We start from the raw sequence: 20318 nt of genomic DNA on the forward strand, positions 1-20318 counted from the left end.
TACCACCAATCGTGCTCTTTTTGCTGAGGAAGATTGGCCTTGAGCGTTATAACATCTGTGCCCACCTTCCTCTACTTTATATGTGGGATGCCTGCCACAGCATGGCTTGATAAGCAGTGCATAGGTCTGCGCCCAGGATTTGAACTGGCAAACCCCAGGCTGCCGAAGGGGAGCATGCGAACTTAACTGCTAACCACTGGGCTGGCCCCTACTTATGTTTTTTGTTAGTTCCGTGGAGTTGATTCTGACTCCTAGTGACCCTGTGTACAGCAGACTAGAACCCTGCCTGGTCTTTTTGCACCATCCTCTCATTTTCCTGCTCTATATCAGGCAATGCTCTGCTGCTTTCATGGCCAATTTTTTTGGAAGTGGGTGGCCAGGTTCTTCTTCCTAGTCTATCTTAGTCTAGAAGCTCTGCTGGAACCTGTCCACCATGGGTGACCCTGCTAGTATTTGAAATAACTGATGGTGGGGCTGGCCCAGGGGCGCAGTGGTTAAGTGCGCATGTTCCACTTTGGCGGCCTGGTGTTCGCTGGTTTGGATCCCAGGTGTGGACATGGCACTGCTTGGCAAGCCATGCTGTGGTAGGAATCCCACATACAAAGTAGAGGAAGATGAGCATGGATGTTAGCTCAGGGCCAGTCCTCCTTAGCAAAAAGAGGAGGATTGCCAGTAGATGTTAGCTCAGGGCTAATCTTCCTCAAAAAAAAAAAAAGAAAAAACTGATGGCATAGCTTTCAGCATCACAGCAACACACAGCTGCCACAGTGTAACAACTGACAGACAGGTGGTGTGATTCCCTGACCAGGAAACAAACTCAGGCCGCTGCAGTGAGAGTGCTGAATCTTAGCCACTAGACCACCAGAGCCCACTTAATATTAGAATAGGCTTATTCGGACCTTCCGTAACAATGCTTTACATTGTTTTTTGCATTCCTAAAAAGCACCCCAAAACTATAAAGCTTATGTGGACCTAGCACTTAGATTTAAGTGGCATAGAATGGTTCTCAGCTTTTTCTGTCCTGTCCTTTATTAATCTTGACAGATGAAGTTATAAAGGAAATCCACATAGGAGTTGTATTTTTTTTTCTTACTGAATATTTTTTTTGATTGTTGATTCTTAAAGTGGAAATTCCTATTTTATATTGTTCTTCAAAGATGTATCAGTTTCACGAGTCTGTTTATTTTTAATTGCCTTTTATAGTATTGGAAATTTTTTTCTAGACTGCTATTATGACAGTTTATAAAAGGAGACTTTTCCTTTTGCTTCCTTTTTTAGAAGAGATCTATGACTCAAAAACATAAAAAGTCAGGTTCGACAGATGGAATTTTGGTGCTACCAGTTATATGGAGTGATCCCAATGGGCAGGTGGATTTCAGAGATTACTTTATATTTCACTGAGTTGTCCAGGCAGTGTGGTATATAGCTTAGGCACAGAGACTTTGGAGTGTAGACTATCTGGGTTCATTCCTGTCTTTGCCACTGTGTAACCTTGGACAGATTACTTAACTTTTTGGTGTCTCAGTTTTCTCATGTGTAAGATGGGGATGGGTGATAATCGTATCTCATATAGGGGGTTGCTTTGAAGATTAAATTAATATAAAATGTTTAGAGCGGTGCTTAAGGCATTGTAAATACTCAATAAATATTAACTATATGTGAAGGGGTAGAAGTATGTATTATAATTGCCAGCTTTTTTTTTTCTTGGTGGTACATGAAAGTGCATCTTATAACAACCTCTTTCCTTCACTGAAACCATTGAAACTGCCATGTTTCACTGAATCTAAGATATCATTGATTATAAGATGCACCTTTATGTATTATAAAAAGAAAAAAGCTGACAGTTATAATTGAAGGATACCATTAATTTTAAGACCTATGCCAATGTCAGAGATGTTAACATATGTAAAATGAGTGTCAGCTTGTGGAACTTATACTGCTAACCCTCTTTCTAGACTAAACATGGGGTAGAGAAAGAATATGGGTATGATCCCTAATCTCTAAACATGTTGGCAATGTCCTCATGTGTCCCTAAAGTAAGTTTGAATACCATATTCTTCCATTTAGAAAAACTGTATATATTGTCTTGATTATTTGGGTTGCACTGTTAAATGTTCTGAAACTGCTAGGCTAAGCATATTGCTGTACTTAATTTGGATGCTACTCAACAATGTAGAAATTGTTTTTAGCATACCTCTTTTAAGTTATAAGTTTGTATCCCTTTAATATCCATATCATGATTAGAGCTACTAGGCTCCTCAATCATTTTTCATTATATTTCCATGTGGGTTGCTTCTCCCTTTTCCTCATAGAAACATCTGGCCCTCGCTCAACCTAGGTCCTTTTGTCTTCCAAAGAGATTGACTTGCACAGCCATGTGATGTTCTTTCTCAGCATGGACACTTCCCCCCCCAGAGATTTAACAAGACAAATCCTTGGAAAGAAAGCAAAGAAATAGAAATCTACTTGCTTCTTTTTGTATTCTAGTTGACTTGTGAATACATGTTTTCACTGATGCCTTCTGGAGCAGGACTCCTGGATATTTGTTTTTAATTCGCCAATGAAATATAAGAGAGCATTTTAATTCATACATAGTTAATTAAAATATATCAGTTATGACTGAGGTTGAGGTGCTGAGAAGGCTGAATAAGGCAAGTGAAAAATTGTCTTTATTACATATTGAAAGAAATGCTGTATACTGTTTTCAGGGTATACCTTAGCAAATAAAATGTGGCTTATTAGTAGCAATGCACTGCTTTGATGAATTGATGAAATAATTTGCAGTTAGCCTATAGATTTTATGCAGATGGAAGTTCTGAGGTACAATTATTTTTGAAAACAGTTTGATTTCCAAGTATATAGCCTGTGGTGTTATTTAGATAATCCTTTCTTTGTAGATGGTAGAGAGATAAATGTCAACTAATTGCAGATTTCAAGTTGTACAAGTTCCAAGTAAGATACTTTAAAATTTGACTCAATTTATGTTTTCTTGTTTTAATTTTAGGGTGAAAAGGTAAACTACGAAAAGTTTAGAAATTGGCTTCTTCTAAACAAAGATGCTTTTACCTTCTCTCGTTGGCTACTGTCTGGAGGTGTATATGTGACCCTCACTGATGATAGTGATACTCCCACTTTCTACCAAACTCTGGCTGGGGTTACACATTGTAAGTAATGACATTTCATTGTTTTCTGTCACTTTTTAATACAATTGCCTAATAATATGAGAATATGCCTATAAAGGAGAAATTTATTATCAGTGATTTTTTTCTTCCAACGTGTAGTAAAATGAAACGCTGGAGCATTGAGTACATAGCTGAAAAGGAAAACTGTCTATTTTTTGTCTCTTCGCTCAATACTTTTGTACTCCAAATGTGTGGGTTTTTTCCCCCACACCTAGCAGTTCTCCAGTGCTCTGTGACACCGACTGGGTATCCTACAGTTCAGTTCAATTCTGACACTGTCTACCCAGGTTAGCACAGACCTCATAGGTTTAGGGCTCAGTCCCACAAGACTGCCCCACTGCCCCCCACTTCAGATGCCAATCACAAGTCCAAGTTGTCACCTATGCTTCTGACCAACCAGGTATTAATTAGAGGTTCCCATGACCCTCTCCTTGGATTTGATAACTTGTTAGAATAGCTCGCAGAACTCAGGGACACAGTTATGTTTACTGATTTATTATATAATAAAGGATATGTTAAAGAATACAGATGAACAGCAGATGAAGAGATATGTAGGGCGAGGTCTGGAAGTGTGCCAAGCACGGGAACTTCTGTCCCCGTGGAGCTGGGATGTGCCAATCTTTCTGGCACATAGATGTGTTAACCACTGCAGAAGCTCTCTGAGCCCTGTACTTTTGGGATTTTCATGGAGCCTTCATCACATAGTCATGATTGATTATTAACTCAATTTCCAGCTCCTCTTCCCTCTCCGGAGAATGGTGAGTGGGGCTGGAAGTTCCAAGTTTCTAATTATGGTTTGGTCTTTCTGGTGACCAGCTCCCATCCAGGAGCCCACCAAGAATCACCTCAGGCATTAGAACAAAATTTCTACCCAGGAAATTCCAAGGGATTTAGGAACTCTGTGTCAGAAACTTCTGTCACTCAGGAAATTACAGGAGTTTGGTCGAAGACCAAATATTAGTAGAAACCGAGGGCAGAGAACAGTTTCTTATTATTTCACAGTAGCCCTCTGCTAATTGTCCTGAACCAACCTATGTCAGTTTCTTAGGGCTGCGGTAACAAATTACCACAGTTTGTAAACTGAAACAACAGAAATTATTCTCACAGTTCTGGAAGCTGAAATCAAGGTGTTAACAGAGCCATGTTCCCTCTGAAGGCCCTAGGGAAGAATCCTTTCTTGCTTCTGCCAGTTTCTGGTGACCCCAGGCTTTGCTTGGCTTGTGGCAGCATAGCTCCAATCTATGCCTCCATCTTCACATGGCTTTCTCTGTGTGTCTTTCTGTGTTCTCTCCTCTTTGTATAAGGACACTGGTCATTGGATTTAGGACCCAGCCTAAATCCAGGATGATTTTACCTCAAGATCCTTAATTCATTACATCTGCAAAGACCCTATTTCCAAGTAAGTTCACATTCTAAGGTTCCAGGTGATCGTGACTTTTTGAGGGACACTATTCAATCCACCAATAAACAGGTCTAAGTATTAACTCCTACTGTTCTTCCTTCCTTTGGTTACAGAAAAGTACCTACGCTGGGCTTTTACATATGCCATTTCTTAATACTGGAATGCCTTTCCTTTTCCCTGTAAGTCATAGTCATCCTTGAAGACTTAAATCACATGCACCTTTGTTTTCAAGAAACCTTTTCTTCCTTCCTGTGGGAAAGCGTCTCTCCTTTCTCTGAACTCTTATAACACCTTTTTTTAACCTTCTTGAATGAACTTATCACTTTTATCCTTGTATTAATTATTTCTAGCATTCTATTTATTTGTACATGTCATCTTTCTTAAATCATAGAGAGTCTGTATTATTCTTTCTTTCTTTCTCCGTGCCAAGCCTTAAATAAGTATTTGTTGACTGACTATAGGGCCTTGGGTGTCCACTACTATTTGTGTCTATTGCTTTATATAACTTGGGACTTGACTACTAATTATACACCAGCTACTTTCCCACTCATCTTCATCCTGTTGTTACCAGAAGTTCTGACTGATAAATTCTGACATGAATAAACAGTGAACTTGATTTTACTGCTGTTCCATGCCCTTGTCTTTATTTTTGATAGGAAAACCTTTTTATTTTTTATTTTATTTATTTATTTTTTTGATGGGGAAGACTGGCTCTGAGCTAACATCTGTTCTCAATCTTCTTCTTTTTGCTTGAGGAAGATTGTCACTGAGTTAACATCTGTGGCATTCGTCCTCCATTTTTTGTATGTGGGATGCTCCTACAGCATGGCTTGATGAGTGGTGCACAGGTCTGTGCCTGGAATCTGAACCCACGAACCCTGGGCCACTGAAGTCGAGTGTGTGAACCCAACCACTACGCCACTGGGCCAGCCTCAAGAAAGCCTTTTTAAAAAAATTGTTTTGCACAAAAAACTAGAGAATCTTTTTATACTTACTCTAAGCTGTTTCTAACTTACATTAATATTTAAGTTGTCAGGGGCTGGCCCTGTGGCGAAGTGGTTAAGTTCGTGTGCTCCACTTTGTCAGCCCAGGATTTCGCTGGTTAGGCTTCTGGGTGTGGACATGGCACTGCTCATCAGGCCATGCTGAGGCGGCATGCCACATGCCACAATTAGAAGGACCCGCAACTAAACATATGCACCTATGTACCAGGGAGCTTTGGGGAGAAAAAGGAAAAATGAAATCTTTAAAAAAAAAATTTAAGTTGTCAGTCTTATGGATGTTCTGCTGAACTTTTGCTTTCATTTGTGAGTGTATGGTAAATTATTTTTCTGTTAGTATTGGCCAAGAGTGTGGCTGCTTCACTGAAGGACTTATGTTAAAGAAAATATTATTCTGATAGTGGCAAGGAAGGCTTTATTCAAGACTTTGCAGTAGTGTATTGCAATAGGGGAGAGAGATAGGTCTTAACTCCAAATATAACAATGACAAGTGGGAATTTATAACCAAGAAGCAGGGTAAAGGGGTCAGTGGAGGAAAATTACTAAGGCAACACAAGGTTAGGGGGATTCTTGCTAAAGGTAGGCTAAGGACTTACTCATCAAAGATGAGGTTTGAGGAACTTGATTAGATATCAAGGGTGATGACTTAGCAGGATTCTTTGCTAAGACTGGGCTGAGCAGGCCAAAGACAAAATGGGGACCAAATTTGAGGCCTACTGGAGAAGAGGGCTCAGAGGAGTGAGACTAGAGTTTGGTCAAGGAGAGAGTCTTTGTCAGTTGCTTGAAGTTACATTAGTTCTAACAGAACTTTCCAAATGCAAATACTGCTCATTGCTTGTTTTTGAAAGAACTGTATTATTAAAGATTACAGACATTTAAGTTTAATCAGTCAAAATAATTTTCAAAATGTTATCTCATTATGTGGCTCCATTTTTATTTGAAAATGATCTTTTCTATTTAGTTGTTTATCAGTTGGGAAGATTTTTGGATTTTTAATAGTATCTAAAGTTACAATGTGGGGCTGGCCCGATGGCACAGCGGTTAAGTGCGCACGTTCCACTTTGGTGGCCTTGGGTCTGCCAGTTCACATCCTGGGTGCAGACATGGCACTGCTCATCAAGCCATGCTGTGGTAGGCGTCCCACATATAAAGTAAAGGAAGATGGGCATGGATGTTAGCTCAGGGCTAGTCTTCCTCAGCAAAAAGAGAAGATTGGCAGATGTTAGCTCAGGGCTGATCTTCCTCAGAAAAAAAAAAAATAATAAAAAAATAAAGTTACGATGCCTTAGCCTGTTAAAAAATATTTATCTTGAATTATTTAAAACACATTAATGTAGATGCATTGTTTCACCTGCAATAATGACCTAATTTCTAAACTGAGTGGTTTCTTCTTAGGGTCATGGTGCCTTCTAATATCTGCAACGCTTTAGCACTATTGACCATTCAGTTTTCTTGAAATTCTCTTCTTCTTTGGCTTTTGAAACATGTAGTTTCATGTAGTTTTGAAACATGAACTTTAGCCTAACTAGCATCTTAACAAAGAACAGTAATTTTGTGGGGAATTGACAAGACGAAGGAAAAGGACTTTGAACTTCTGGGAGTGGCAGGTTTTAGAAAGGCAAATATATGTGGAAATTAATGGTAAATAGGGCTGGTTAATAAGGTTTGTTATGTAGATTCATTTCTCTAATGCTATCTCCAGGTTGATAAGGAAATAGGGTTGTCTCTGGTGATTAACTTCTGTCCTTCCTGGTAGAGGGGTAGGGAAGACACTTTTACAAATTAGGCAAATAGGAGAAGGGCAGAGAGCTTTTCTGGTGTCTGCATCGTCTTAATTGTCTTCAACTCAAAATAATCTTTATACCAAAGTGGCATATTTGGGGTGACATACTATGCACCCTTCAGGAGTACATGAAATTATACTTTTTTTTAAAGGACTCAGCCCTGTGCCTGGTATAGAATAGGTGCTTTATAAGAATATGCATCCCAAACCTGGGGAAGGAGATGGAAATCCACGTGAAAGAGGCCACCAGATCTAACTACGTCAATGTAAAGAGACCTACTGCAAGACATATAGTAGTGAGGCCGGCGAAAGTCAGCGACAAAGAAAAAATACTAAGAGCAGCAAGGCAGAAGAAAATAATTTAGAAAAGAACCCCTATCAGGTTTTCAGTGTATTTCTCAGCAGAAACCTTACAAACTTGGAGAGAGTGGAATGGTATATTCAGATCTTTGAAAGACAAAAACTTTCAGCCAAGAATATTCATCCAGTGAAAATATCCTTCGGATATGATGGAGAAATAAAAACTTTCCCAGATAAACAAAAGCTATGGGAGTTCATTGCCACAAGACCTCCCTGTACAAGAAATCCTCAAGAAGCCCCTCATACCTGGGAAAAAAAAAAGAAGAAAGGGGTTACAAAGCTCTGAGTAAGGAGATAAATAGGTAGACAAAATCAGAAAATTGGAGCTATCCAGCAGAACAGGTTAGCAAATACTCAGGTAAAACATTAGAGATAAAAGGAAGAAAAACACCAAAAACAAAGATAATCTTGTCATTTTAAGCATAGACTCACAGCATAAGATAGAATAAGACGTGACAAAAACAACTTGGGAGAGGAAGAGGAAAGGGACTGAACAGGTTTAGTCTAAGAAGTAAGAGGACGTCAGAAAATGGACTATCTCATCTGTGAGATTTTGCACACAAATCTCATGGTAACCACTGAACAAAAAAGTGGATCAGAGTCACAAATAATAAATAAGGAGAAAACTAAGAAATCCAGCATAAAAAACTACCTAACCAAATTGGTAGTCCAAAATACATGGGACGAGAAACAAAGGAAATGCAGGAGAACCAGAAGACAAGCGATGAAATGGCAGCATTAAGTCCTCATATATCAATAATGACTCTAAGTGTAAATGGATTGAATTCTCCAATAAAAAGAGTGGCTAGATGGATTAAAGAACAAGACCTAACAACGTGCTGCCTTCAGGAGACACATCTCAGCTCAAATGACAAACACAGGCTCAGAGTGAAGGGATGGAAGAGGATGCTCCAAGCTAATGGCAAACAAAACAAAGCAGGTGTCTCAATACTTATATCAGACAAAATAGACTTCAAGATAAGACAGGAAAGAGAGACAAAGAGGGGCAGTATATAATGATGAAAGGAACATCCACCAAGAAGACATAATGCTTATAAACATGTATGCACCTAACACTGGAGCACCAAAGTACATAAGGCAACTACTAACAAACCTAAAAGGCAGTATTAACAACAACACAATAATAGTAGGAAACCTCAACACTCCTGTCACATCAGTGGATAAATCATCCAGACAGAAAGTTAACAAGGAAACAGTGGAATCAAATAAAAATCTAGACCAGATGGACTTAAAAGATACGTATAGAACACTCCACCCAAAACCAGCAAAATATACATTCTTCTCAAGTGCACATGGAACATTCTCAAGAATACACCATATGTTGGGAAACAAGGCAAACCTCAATAAATTTAAGAAGATTGAAATAATAACAAGAATCTTTTCCAACCACAATGCTGTGAAACTGGAAATTAATTACAAGAAAAAACCTGAGAAAGGGACAAAGATATGGAGACTAAACAACATGCTACTGAACAACCAATGGATCATTAAAGAAATTAAATGAGAAATAAAAAAATATCTAGAGACAAATGAAGATGAAAACATACATACCAACTCATATGGGATGCAGCAAGCGTGGTACTAAGATGGAAATTCATCACGATACTGGCTCACCTTAAACAAGAAAAATCCCAAATAAGGAATCTCAAACTACACCTAGCTGAATTAGAAAAAGAATAACAAACAAAGCCCAAAGTCAGCAGAAGGAGGGAAATAATAAAAATCAGAGCAGAGATAAATGCAACTGAAACAAAAAAGGCAGTAGAAAGGATCAATGAAAGAAAGAGCCGGTTCTTCGAGAAGATAAACAAAATTGACAAACCCCTAGCCAGACTTACAAAGACAAAGGAGAGAAGGTTCAGATAAATAAAATTAGAAGTGAAAGAGGAAAAATTACAATGAATACCACAGAAATATGAAGGACTATAAGAGAATACTATGAAAAGCTATATGCCAACAAGCTGGGCAATCTAGAGGAAATGGATAAATTCTTAGACTCATACAACCTCCCAAAGCTGAACCAAGAAGAAATGGATAATCTGAATAGACCGATCACAAGTAAAGAGATTGAAACAGTAATCAAAAACATCCCAAAAAGAAAAGTCCAGGACCAGACTGCTTCCCTGATGAATTCTACCAAACATTCAAAGAGGATTTAATACCTATCCTTCTCAAACTATTCCAGAAAATTAGGGAAGATGGAATACTTCTTAACACATTCTATGAGACCAATATCACCCTGATACCAAAACCTGACAAGGACAACACAAAAAAGGAAAACTACAGGCTGATATCACTGATGAACATAGATGCAAAAACCTCAACAAAATATTGGCACCCTAAATACCGCAATATGTCAAAAAGATCATACATCATGATCAAGTGAGATTTATACCAGGGACACAGGCATGGTTCAGCATCTGCAAATCAACCCATGTGATACATCAGATTAAGAAAATGAGGAATAAATACCACATGATCATCTCAATAGACGCAGAGAAAGCATCTGACAAGATCCAGCAACCATTTATGATAAAAACTCAACAAAATGGGGATAGAAGGAAATTACCTCAACATAATAAAGACCATATATGATAAACCCACATCCAACATCATACTCAATGGGGAAAAACAGAAAGCCATCCCTCTGAGAACAGGAACAAGACAAGGGTGCCCACTGTCACTGCTCTTATTCAACACTGTACTAGAGGTTTTAGCCGGAGCAATTAGGTGAGAAAAAGGAATAAAAGGAATCCAAATAGGAAATGAAGAAATGAAATTCTCACTGTTTGCAGATGACATGATCTTATATTTAGAAAACCCTAAAGAATCCATTGGAAAACTATTACAAGTAATCAACAACTACAGTAAAGTTGCAGGATACAAAATCAGCTTACAAAAATCACTTGCATTTCTATATTCTAATAACGAACTTACAGAAAAAGAACTCAAGAATACAATCCCATTTACAATTACAACAAAAAGAGTATGATATCTAGGAATAAATCTAACCAAGGAGATAAAAGATCTCTACAATGAAAACTATAAGCCATTATTGAAATAAATCAGTGATGACATAAAGAAATGGAAGGATATTCCACGCACATGGATTGGAAGAATAAACATAGTTGAAATGTCCATACTACCCAAAGCTATCTACAGATTCAATGCAATCCCAATCAGAATGCCAATAACGTTCTTCACAAAAATAGAACAAAGAATCCTAAAATTCGTATGGGGCAACAAAAGGCCCTGAATAGCTGAAGCAATCCCAAGAAAAAAGAACAAAGCTGGAGGCATCACAATCCCTGGCTTCAAAATGTACTACAAAGCTATAGTAATCAAAACAGTGTGGTGCTGGTACAAACAGAGGCACACCAATTGATGGAACAGAATTGAAACCCCAGAAATAAAACCTACATCTACAGAAAGCTAATCTTTGACAAAGGTGGTAAGAACTTACAATGGAGAAAAGATAGCTTCTTCAATAAATAGTGTTGGTAAAACTAGGCAGCCACAAGCAAAAGAATGAAAGTAGACCACTGTCTTACACCATACACAAAAATAGACTCAAAATGGATTAAAGACTTGAAGGTGAGACCTGAAACCATAAAACTTCTGGAAGAAAATGTAGGTAGTACACTCTTTGACATCCATCTTAAAAGGATCTTCTCGAATACCATGTCTTCTCAGACAAGGGAAATAAAAGAAAAAATAAACAAGGAGGACTTCATCAGACTAAAGAGCTTCTGCAAGGCAAAGGAAACCAGGATCAAAACAAGAAGACAACCCACCAGGTGGGGGAAAATATTTGCAAATCATATATCTAACAAGGGGTTAATCTCTATCATATGTAAAGAACTCACACAAATGAACAAAAAAACAAGCAATCTGATCAAAAAATTGGCAGAGGATATGAGCAGACATTTCTCCAAAGAAGATATACAGATGGCCAATAGGCACATGAAAAGATCTTCAATATCACTAATCATTAGGGAAATACAGATCAAAACTATGTTATCACCTTATGCCCGTTAGAATGGCTATAATGACTAGGACAAAAAATAACAAATGCTGGGCAGGCTGTAGAGAAAAGGGAACCCTCATACACTGCTGGTGGGAATGCACACTGGTGCAGCCACTATGGAAAACAGCATGGAGATTTCTCAAAAAACTAAAAATAGAAATACCATTTCACCCTGCTGTCCCACTACTGGGTATCTGTCCAAAGAGTTTGAAATCAACCATTCAAAGTGACTTATGCACCCCTATGTTCATTGCAGCATTATTCTCATTAGCCAAGACATGGAAGCAACCCAAGTGCCCATGAAGCAATGATTGGGTAAAGAAGATGTAGTATATATATACAATGGAATACTACTCGGCCATAAAAAAAGAAAAAATTGTCCCATTCACAACAACATGGATGGACCTGGAGGGTTACGTTAAACAAAATAAGCCAGATGGAGAAAGACAAACACCAGATGATTTCATTCATATGTAGAAGATAAACGCACAGACAAGGAGAACAGTTCAGTGGTTACCAGGGGAAGGGGGGTGGGGGTGGACACAGTGGTTAAAGGGGAGCACTTATACGGTGACAGAGAAGTAATGTACAAATGAAATTTCACAATGTTGTAAACTATTACGAACTCACTAAAAAAATAAAAATAAAGAACCAAAATAAACTGGTGCAACAGACAACTCCATTGCTACTAGCTTTAGCAAACTGCTGCTTTCTTAGTGGGCCTTACTATGAAAGCATTACTACAAAGTCAGAATTACTGCTAAATTTCTTACAGAAATTCTGACATGGGCAAGTTTACATTTTGATGACTGTGATTTATCAAATTATCTATAAATTCTCAGCTTTCTGGCTAAGGAGTTCATTATTGCTGTCTTTGCAGGCTCTTCCACTCAAAGAATATTTGTCATGTTAAACTTTTCAAATAATGTGTTAGGAAGGTGGAAACTTGTGACAAAAATAGAAAACATTATTAACTAATTTGTAAGTAGGTAGAAAATATTTATTTTAAAGCATCAGTGACTCCATTTAAATTTGTGTAATGAGCCAAGGTATCTAGGAAACAAAAAGGATTACAATTTTTCACTTGTAAATAGCGTTTATATTAGAGTGCAGATGCCTTTAATTACTTTTTCACATACAATTATAGTGTGAAATTTGAAGTCACAGTATGTCGAACACGCTACCCTATTTAATCAAATCTTGTTTTCTTTTATGTAAATCAAAGATGAAACTGGGGAGTTATTTGTATTCAGTACAGAGTTAGAATAATTAATTGATTTGATTTAAACAAGACTTTGGATTTTGTCATAGCAAGTACATTTTTCAAAACTGCAAATTCTAAACTATTGTTACCTTACCTTTTACTTAAATTTAAGAAATTGAATTAGAACTTTAGCCCAAAGTTCAAGCTTTTATCTTGAGTAGATCTTAACCAAATTTTTATCAAGACTGTTATATTTTTCTATCATAATTTGCTATTTAAATACCTAAGATTAGATTTCTTTTTTTTTTAAAGATTTTATTTTTTTCCTTTTTCTCCCCAAAGCCCCACAGTACATAGTTGTGTATTCTTCGTTGTGGGTTCTTCTAGTTGTGGCATGTGGGACGCTGCCTCAGCGTGGTTTGATGAGCAGTGCCATGTCCGCGCCCAGGATTCGAACCAACGAAACACTGGGCCGCCTGCAGCGGAGTGCGCGAACTTAACCACTCGGCCACGGGGCCAGCCCCCTAAGATTAGATTTCTTAAAAAAATTTTTTTTGTTGAGTGTATGCAGTGTTTTTAATGACAAATTATTTTTTAAAGCCATTTGTACTGGAGCTAGATGGATAGACAGAAAGAATATTTGCGATGATGCTGAAAATTTTGATGATGTTCACAGTTGGAGAACGTGTATAGAGAGCATAAACATGTTCTATATGATTAAATGTTTGAAATAGGTTAGTAAAGGTGTTATTACATTCTTTTTTTTGATATCTGAGAGAAGAGTCTACTTTTCTAAGACCACACCCTAGTCCTTGGATTTTTCTCGTGTTACCCATCCCCATCCATTTTGTTCGTGATTATTTAGCACCACATAGTGTTGGAATTTGGAAACAGACTATAAACTCAAAGTGTAATTCATTTTAATCAGCTCTTCACAAATGTAGATCAGTGTATCCCATCCCTTACTACTGTACATTCGTGGTCCTAGCCAAACACAATCTGGCAGCTCTCTGTTTGAGTTGAAAGGCTCGTTCTTTAGATGCTAACCTTTGAAATGTCTACATTCTGACCGAACTGCCTACTAGTTCTAGGTTAAGCTGTCATCTTTAATACTTTTTGTCACTCACTGGGAAGTAAAGTTCTTTCTTGTTTTTTTCTTTTATCTTGGATCCATGGCATAAATCCTTCCGTAGGATATCCTTTTCCTTGTTTTTTAATTATAGCAGAATGCAACAGTTGGGTTTTGTTTTTGTTTTTCAGTCCTGTTACTACCTATCTTGCCTACAGCCTTCTACACATGCTCTTTTGCCTCTAATGTCCTTCTTCTGCCACACTCCTTTTCCTTTCCCTGGTCAACCCTTAGATGTTCTGCATGTACCTCTTTAAGTATCAAGACCTCCAGGACCTAGCTGCTTACGTGCTCCCTAAAAATGCTGTCTGTTCCTTCATTGTACTTTTCACACTAGATTAAAATGATCAGTTTTCACTTTACTAGAATCTAAACATAGTTCTGTTTACAATCGTATCTTAGTTTTTTAGCACAATGTCAGGCACATAACATATTTTTATTAAATGTTTGCAGAATAGTAAATGATATTTGACTATAGCTCCTGTACTTTTTGGGGTTTTTTTTCCAAAATACTTTGGCCTGTGGAAGGTTCCACTTACCCATGCAGATTGAGTGCTTACTAGAGAAGGCACTGTATTCCGTGTATATTATCTCTTTTAATCCTTGTGCTATCTCTGAGGTTCATTTTCTCTCCATTCTAAAAATGAGGAAACCAAGGCTATGAGAAATTAAAGAAACTTTCTCAAGATCAAATGGCTAATAGGTGCCAAAATTGGGAGTGCATGCTTATTATCATTTTAGGACTTGAAGAGACTTTATTGAGTTATTTTATTCTTTACTCTTTTATGAGTAGCTTGAGTTGGTCATGTGGTAGTTGTGGTTGTGGTGAGTCATCTTCTTTAGACTCACTTCAGACAATCTTGCAGATTCGCTTTTCTGATTTCCTTTTTTCCCCCTTGGGATATTTACAAATGATTATTTTTTATTTCTCTTCAATAATTAATTTCATTTGATCCAGGCAAGATCACTAAATGATTGCCTATTTACCAACAGTGAAATAGGTAATAAAACAACTATGATTTTAAGAACTGATTCACATTGATCATATTTTCATAGAATTTAGCTGTATTATTTGGAAGAGAATATGTGTGCCTCTTCTTGTTACCACCCAAGGTGGGGGTCGTCTGCCTGCTGTAAGACATACCGATAGTCGAGAGGCAAGGTGGCAAGAGGAGGGTTTTATTTCAGCTTGCTAGCAAGGGTGAAGATGGCTGACTAACATCTGAAGGAACATCTTACAGAACAGAGACTACAGGTCAGTTATATAGGAGACTGGTCTCTGGGTGGGGCAGACATTTGGTCTTAGTTCCTAATAATCTTTTGGTTTACTGGATATGTTTCAGAGACCCGGAGCAATGCCCTTTAGTTTAAGGATAAGAACAAAATCTTTAATATGTATAGTAAAGATTACTGTTTATATGAGTCACGCCAACAACTCCCCATTGTTAGTTGTAATTTAGTATAATCATATGCTGGTAACAGCAACAGGGTCGTTATTGTCTGTCTGGCTACTTCCTGCTGAATGGGGTCGGCGTGGGAGGACCATCGAATGAAACAGTGTCACTAGTGTTTTGCCACTGTGACTCTGGAGAGGCAGTTGTCAAGTCACTGATGCAGACAGTTTAGAGATGAATTTAGAAACACATTTGACCCCTAATTTAATTATAAGGAATAGCCAGAGTCACCACACCAGATCTTTCAGTTGTCATTGGTGGCTGTCAACATAGACTCTCTGCCCAGGGGTCATCACATTCCTAAGGAACTCAAAAGGACAAAGTTATTGACTTATTGCTGCTGGGAGGGGCCATAAAATCTATAGAGCATGTTTATCCCTTGGAGGGTGCATATCCAGCTGGGTTAGTTGGTCAGATCATTCAAAGTTACGATATGGTTTCTTTTCTGCTATGGCTTCCCTTATGTCACCCTTGTGTTGAGCTGGAATCATTCTTTCTGGTAAATATGTTTTTAAATAAACCAAGAAAGAGTTTTTGGAGTTTCCATAGAATGTATCTTAAGTGCAAATAAGCCTGCTAACTCAATGATTTCTTTTAAGTAGTAGAATCTGAATTCTGAGGTAATTAATGTAGTATTTTTCGCTAATTTTAGGGCCATGGAACTCATTTTGCTTATTTTTCTTATCATATTTACTCAAATTTAGCATTTATTATCTCAGCTAAAAATTTGTATATTATTATATTCCCTTGCCGCATTTAGTTTGCAGTGTTAAAACCTTCTTTCAATAAGAAAAAAAGTACTTCAGTGATTCTTAGACCATAAACCGCCTAGTGAATCTGCACGTCCCTCCCTCATTATCCTCTTATCTGGTTGTAAATGATGTAAGGCTTACAGCCATTTTAAGTAGATCTCAGAAGGTCATTGCTTTTGAGAACAGGTTGCTTCTTCAAAAATGTTAAAAAAAACTGTGTCACTGTTTGAAAATACTTGGATATTTTGCCTGACTTTTTTTTATGAGCGTCCAATTCTGGCATTAAAGAGCTATTTCTGCAACTGGAGCCTCCAGTAAGGTGGGACTTGATTAAGATGGCCCAAAGTGCAGGCCAAGAACTATTTAGAATGTTGGGAATATGGTATGCCGCTGTTGTGAACCAGAAAAAATTATACCTATAGGTGAGTGATAAATTCATTCCTATTTAGCTAGTGAAATATAAGTTTTGGTATTGATTTATGAATTGCAAATAGAGTAACTACTGTGATTATCTGTAACTTCTTCAAGTGAAAATATGATTAGTTGCCTGCCTTCTTCCCAGTAATTCAGCTGCCAATGCAAGGAAAAAGTTTGGGTGATAATAACATAATACATATAATTTACTTTTGGCAACTATTTGATTAATGAATTGCAGTCTATAACCAAAAAATGAACAGATCACATGAGCTTAAAAGGGAGCTCTAAAGCATGGTTTTAATTGGTGACCATAGCCAATCTGATCATTTTTTTCTTCTGAGTATGTTCTACTTGTCTTTCCACATTTCTCCTTCAGCCAAGAAATTGTTTTTTTTAAGAATAATAATAAACTTAGTTTTCAAAGGTTAAAAAAATTGGGCAGGCAGTTGATGTGATTTTTGTGTGTGCTAATTTAGTGTATTATGGAACCACCAATTAATCAAAAGTATTTATTGAGCACCCATTATATGCCCAGTACCTAGAAGTATAGAAATAAGAACATAGTTTCTGTTGAGGCTACTGTCTTCCTCTTTTTGTTTCAGGGTCAGACTTTTTATATGCAGATCTACTACTTGGCAGTAAGTTTAGAATTTGAGAAGGTAGTTTCTCTGGAGAAGCAGAAGAGATTTCTCTTTCTTTCTCTTTCATATCATAAATGGAGTAAACAGACATCTTATTTAGGAAAAGGAGACAGTAATGCTATCTTGATTTATATATCAGACTCCTGCAATTGATTACTCTCCCTATTGCTAAAATTTTAAAATTTCGGTAAATTCGGTTATCTAGGTATTTGAAGTAGGTACTTTGTTTTAAAAAAAGAAAGCTACATGCTTGTGTAGAAGCTTTGTATATTTTTAAAATTGGTTCCAATTCTGAAGTAATTGGACCTTTGCACAGATTGATTCATTAGGAGGTTACAATGTAGTATTGAATGCAGTATATTTGTTATTTGGTTAAAAAAGAAATAATATATGACAATGTGTGGTCTTGTATGAAGATTTTATCTTTTCTTGATGATTTTCCTGTAAAATTTAAGAAATGAGGGGCTGGCCTGGTGGCACAGCGGTTAAGTTCGCACGTTCAGCTTCTCGCCGGCCCGGGGTTCGCTGATTCGGATCCCGGGTGCAGACATGGCACCCCTTGGCACGCCATGCTGTGGTAGGCGTCCCACATATAAAGTAGAGGAAAATGGGCACGATGTTAGCTCAGGGCCAGGCTTCCTCAGCAAAAAGAGGAGGACTGGCAGTAGTTAGCTCAGGGCTAATCTTCAAAAAAAAAAAGAAAAGAAAAGAAATGAATTTACCTCATTGAATATTTAAAACCATTAACTAGGATTTTGTGTAATCTGAGAAATCATACAATGGTATAGATGATAGAATAAAAGTATTGGAAATAATGTTCCCAAACAACCCAGGTGACATTCAATTAAATACATGTACTACTCTGATTACGGTTATACGAAGACATGCAGTTATATGTTTTCTTTTTCCTTTTTTTGATTATCTACACTTTTAATGTTTTTCATGCAACAAAATGTATTACTAGTCTAATAAAAACAAGCAATACAATTTTGAAAGTTAAACTAGTATTATTAGTATTTCTATTTTTTACTTCTTAAAATTTTATAACCATGTGACTCAGTTGTTTATAATTACTTTTAGTAATTAATAAGTAATTAGTAGTTCCCTTTAAATGCCAAAAGTGTGGAGTAACTTCATTATCACTCTTGTAATCTCTTTTCATAGTTTTTGTGGATCATTAAGAGGACAATTCTAGGGATAGCCAAATCCAGAACTTTCCAGGAGAGCATTCTTCTTTGTAAAATGAGGATTAGTTAGTATGAGTATACTTGACCCCAGGTACTTATTGTCAAGGCCTTTTTTGTTTTTAGCTATAGCAGATGTAGGCATTCCCATGAACTTTTCCTTCTACTTTAGAATAGATTAGAACAGTATCTTTGTGAAAATCTCAGTGCCTCCATCTACTGATGTGGGGTAATGTGTACAAAATTTTGTATTCCCAGTACAGGATTTCTTTTTTTCATTTTTATGTTTTGCTTTCAAAAGAATTTCACTTTTAGGTCCTTTAAGTAAAAACCTCTCTTTTAGGTTTTAGACTTAATGAGTGTCAGGGCAGAGTAGGTGGTAGGAAGGAAAGATAGAGAAACATTAAATCCTGGGAGCCCCTTGAAGGTCAAGCAAAAGGAATATAATTTCTCTTAAAATTTTATGGAAGTTGGTGGAATATATGTTTTCATTTATTCACCACTTTTTATGACTCTAGTACTTGTACAAATACAATACAGATATATGTATTGTTGAGTATCTTAGATATCTTGCTGATGAGGAGAAAAGTTTTCCCCCAAAATTTTTATTAAAACTGCTGAGGAATAGAGTATGAATGAATGCTTTGAAGGCACTGAAAATTTAGAGAACATTGTTCTTGTCTTCCCAGGTAACCTGTAAGTTATTGGAGGCCAAGGTTCACTACTAATACCAATCTTTATCTTTTATCATAGTTAACATTATCCTGAAAATAAACGAACACGCACCTATACCTTATACGTGTATGTGTGTGTATAATGAACAAATAAGAATTATTTGTTGAGCTCCTAACATATGTATATTGTTCATTAAAAAAATATTTTTTGAGTGCTTAAAATGTACCAGGTATTATTCTAAGTGTTAGAATATAGCAATGAATAAAACAAACCAAAAAACCTGCCCTCAAGGAGCATATGTTCTAGTTGGGGGAGACAACCAATAAAACAAATAAGTAAATTATGCCAGATGTTGATAAGTGTTAGGGAGCAAAGTAAAACAAAGAAGAGGGATGGAGGAGTGTCATTGGAAGGGGTATAGTTTGGATGGTCTGAGAATGTGACATTTGAGTAAGGATCTGAAGGAGTTGTGGGAATAGCCATGCAGATATCTTGAGGAAGAATGTTGAAAAGTTTTGAAGCATGATTCTGTTTACATTTTTCTTTTCAAATGATTTTTCATTATTAATGAAATTAAACTTTTTCTCCCTGGTTTTATGAATTGCCTGTCTTGTACTTGTTAATCTGTTGTGATTTTAATGCTTTTAATTGTGTATATTGATGATTTTAACTTTTTATTAAATGCCTGACTGGTCTTCCTGCTTGTGTTCTTGCTGCCCACCAGGCTGTTCTCAACTCAGCATTCAAGAGTGATCCTGTGGGTTAGACCATGTCACTCCTCTTCTTCATAGCCTCCAGTGGTTCACAATTTCGCATAAAACCAAAGTCCTTATAATGGCCTATATAATCTGACCCCCATTTTCTTTCTGGCTTTATTTCCTACTACTACCCTCTTGTTATTCTCCCCTCAGAAAGTCTACTTCAGCCACTGATCTTTCTCTCCCTTGAGCTTGCTAGGCATGCTTTCATCTTGAGTCCTCTGTCCTTCTTCTCTCTGTCTAGAATGTTTCTTCTCCATGATTTCCCCCTTGCCTCCTTTAGGTCTTTGCTCATATGTCACCCTTCTATAGTGTGATCTTCCATAAC

General features: G+C 37.1%; 1 protein-coding gene across 1 annotated transcript in view; it reads left to right on the plus strand.

Moving 5' to 3' along the window:
- USP32 (ubiquitin specific peptidase 32) overlaps nt 1-20318 on the plus strand; it is a 201966-nt gene that overhangs the window by 103359 nt on the left and 78289 nt on the right. The window contains exon 5 of the mRNA XM_001503781.7: nt 3005-3164. Within this exon, the coding sequence (XP_001503831.2) occupies nt 3005-3164 (160 nt within the window). The remainder of the gene's footprint in view (nt 1-3004; nt 3165-20318) is intronic.

This window comes from Equus caballus, chromosome 11 (assembly GCF_041296265.1).
Source record: "Equus caballus isolate H_3958 breed thoroughbred chromosome 11, TB-T2T, whole genome shotgun sequence".
NCBI classification, from domain to species: Eukaryota; Metazoa; Chordata; class Mammalia; order Perissodactyla; family Equidae; genus Equus; species Equus caballus.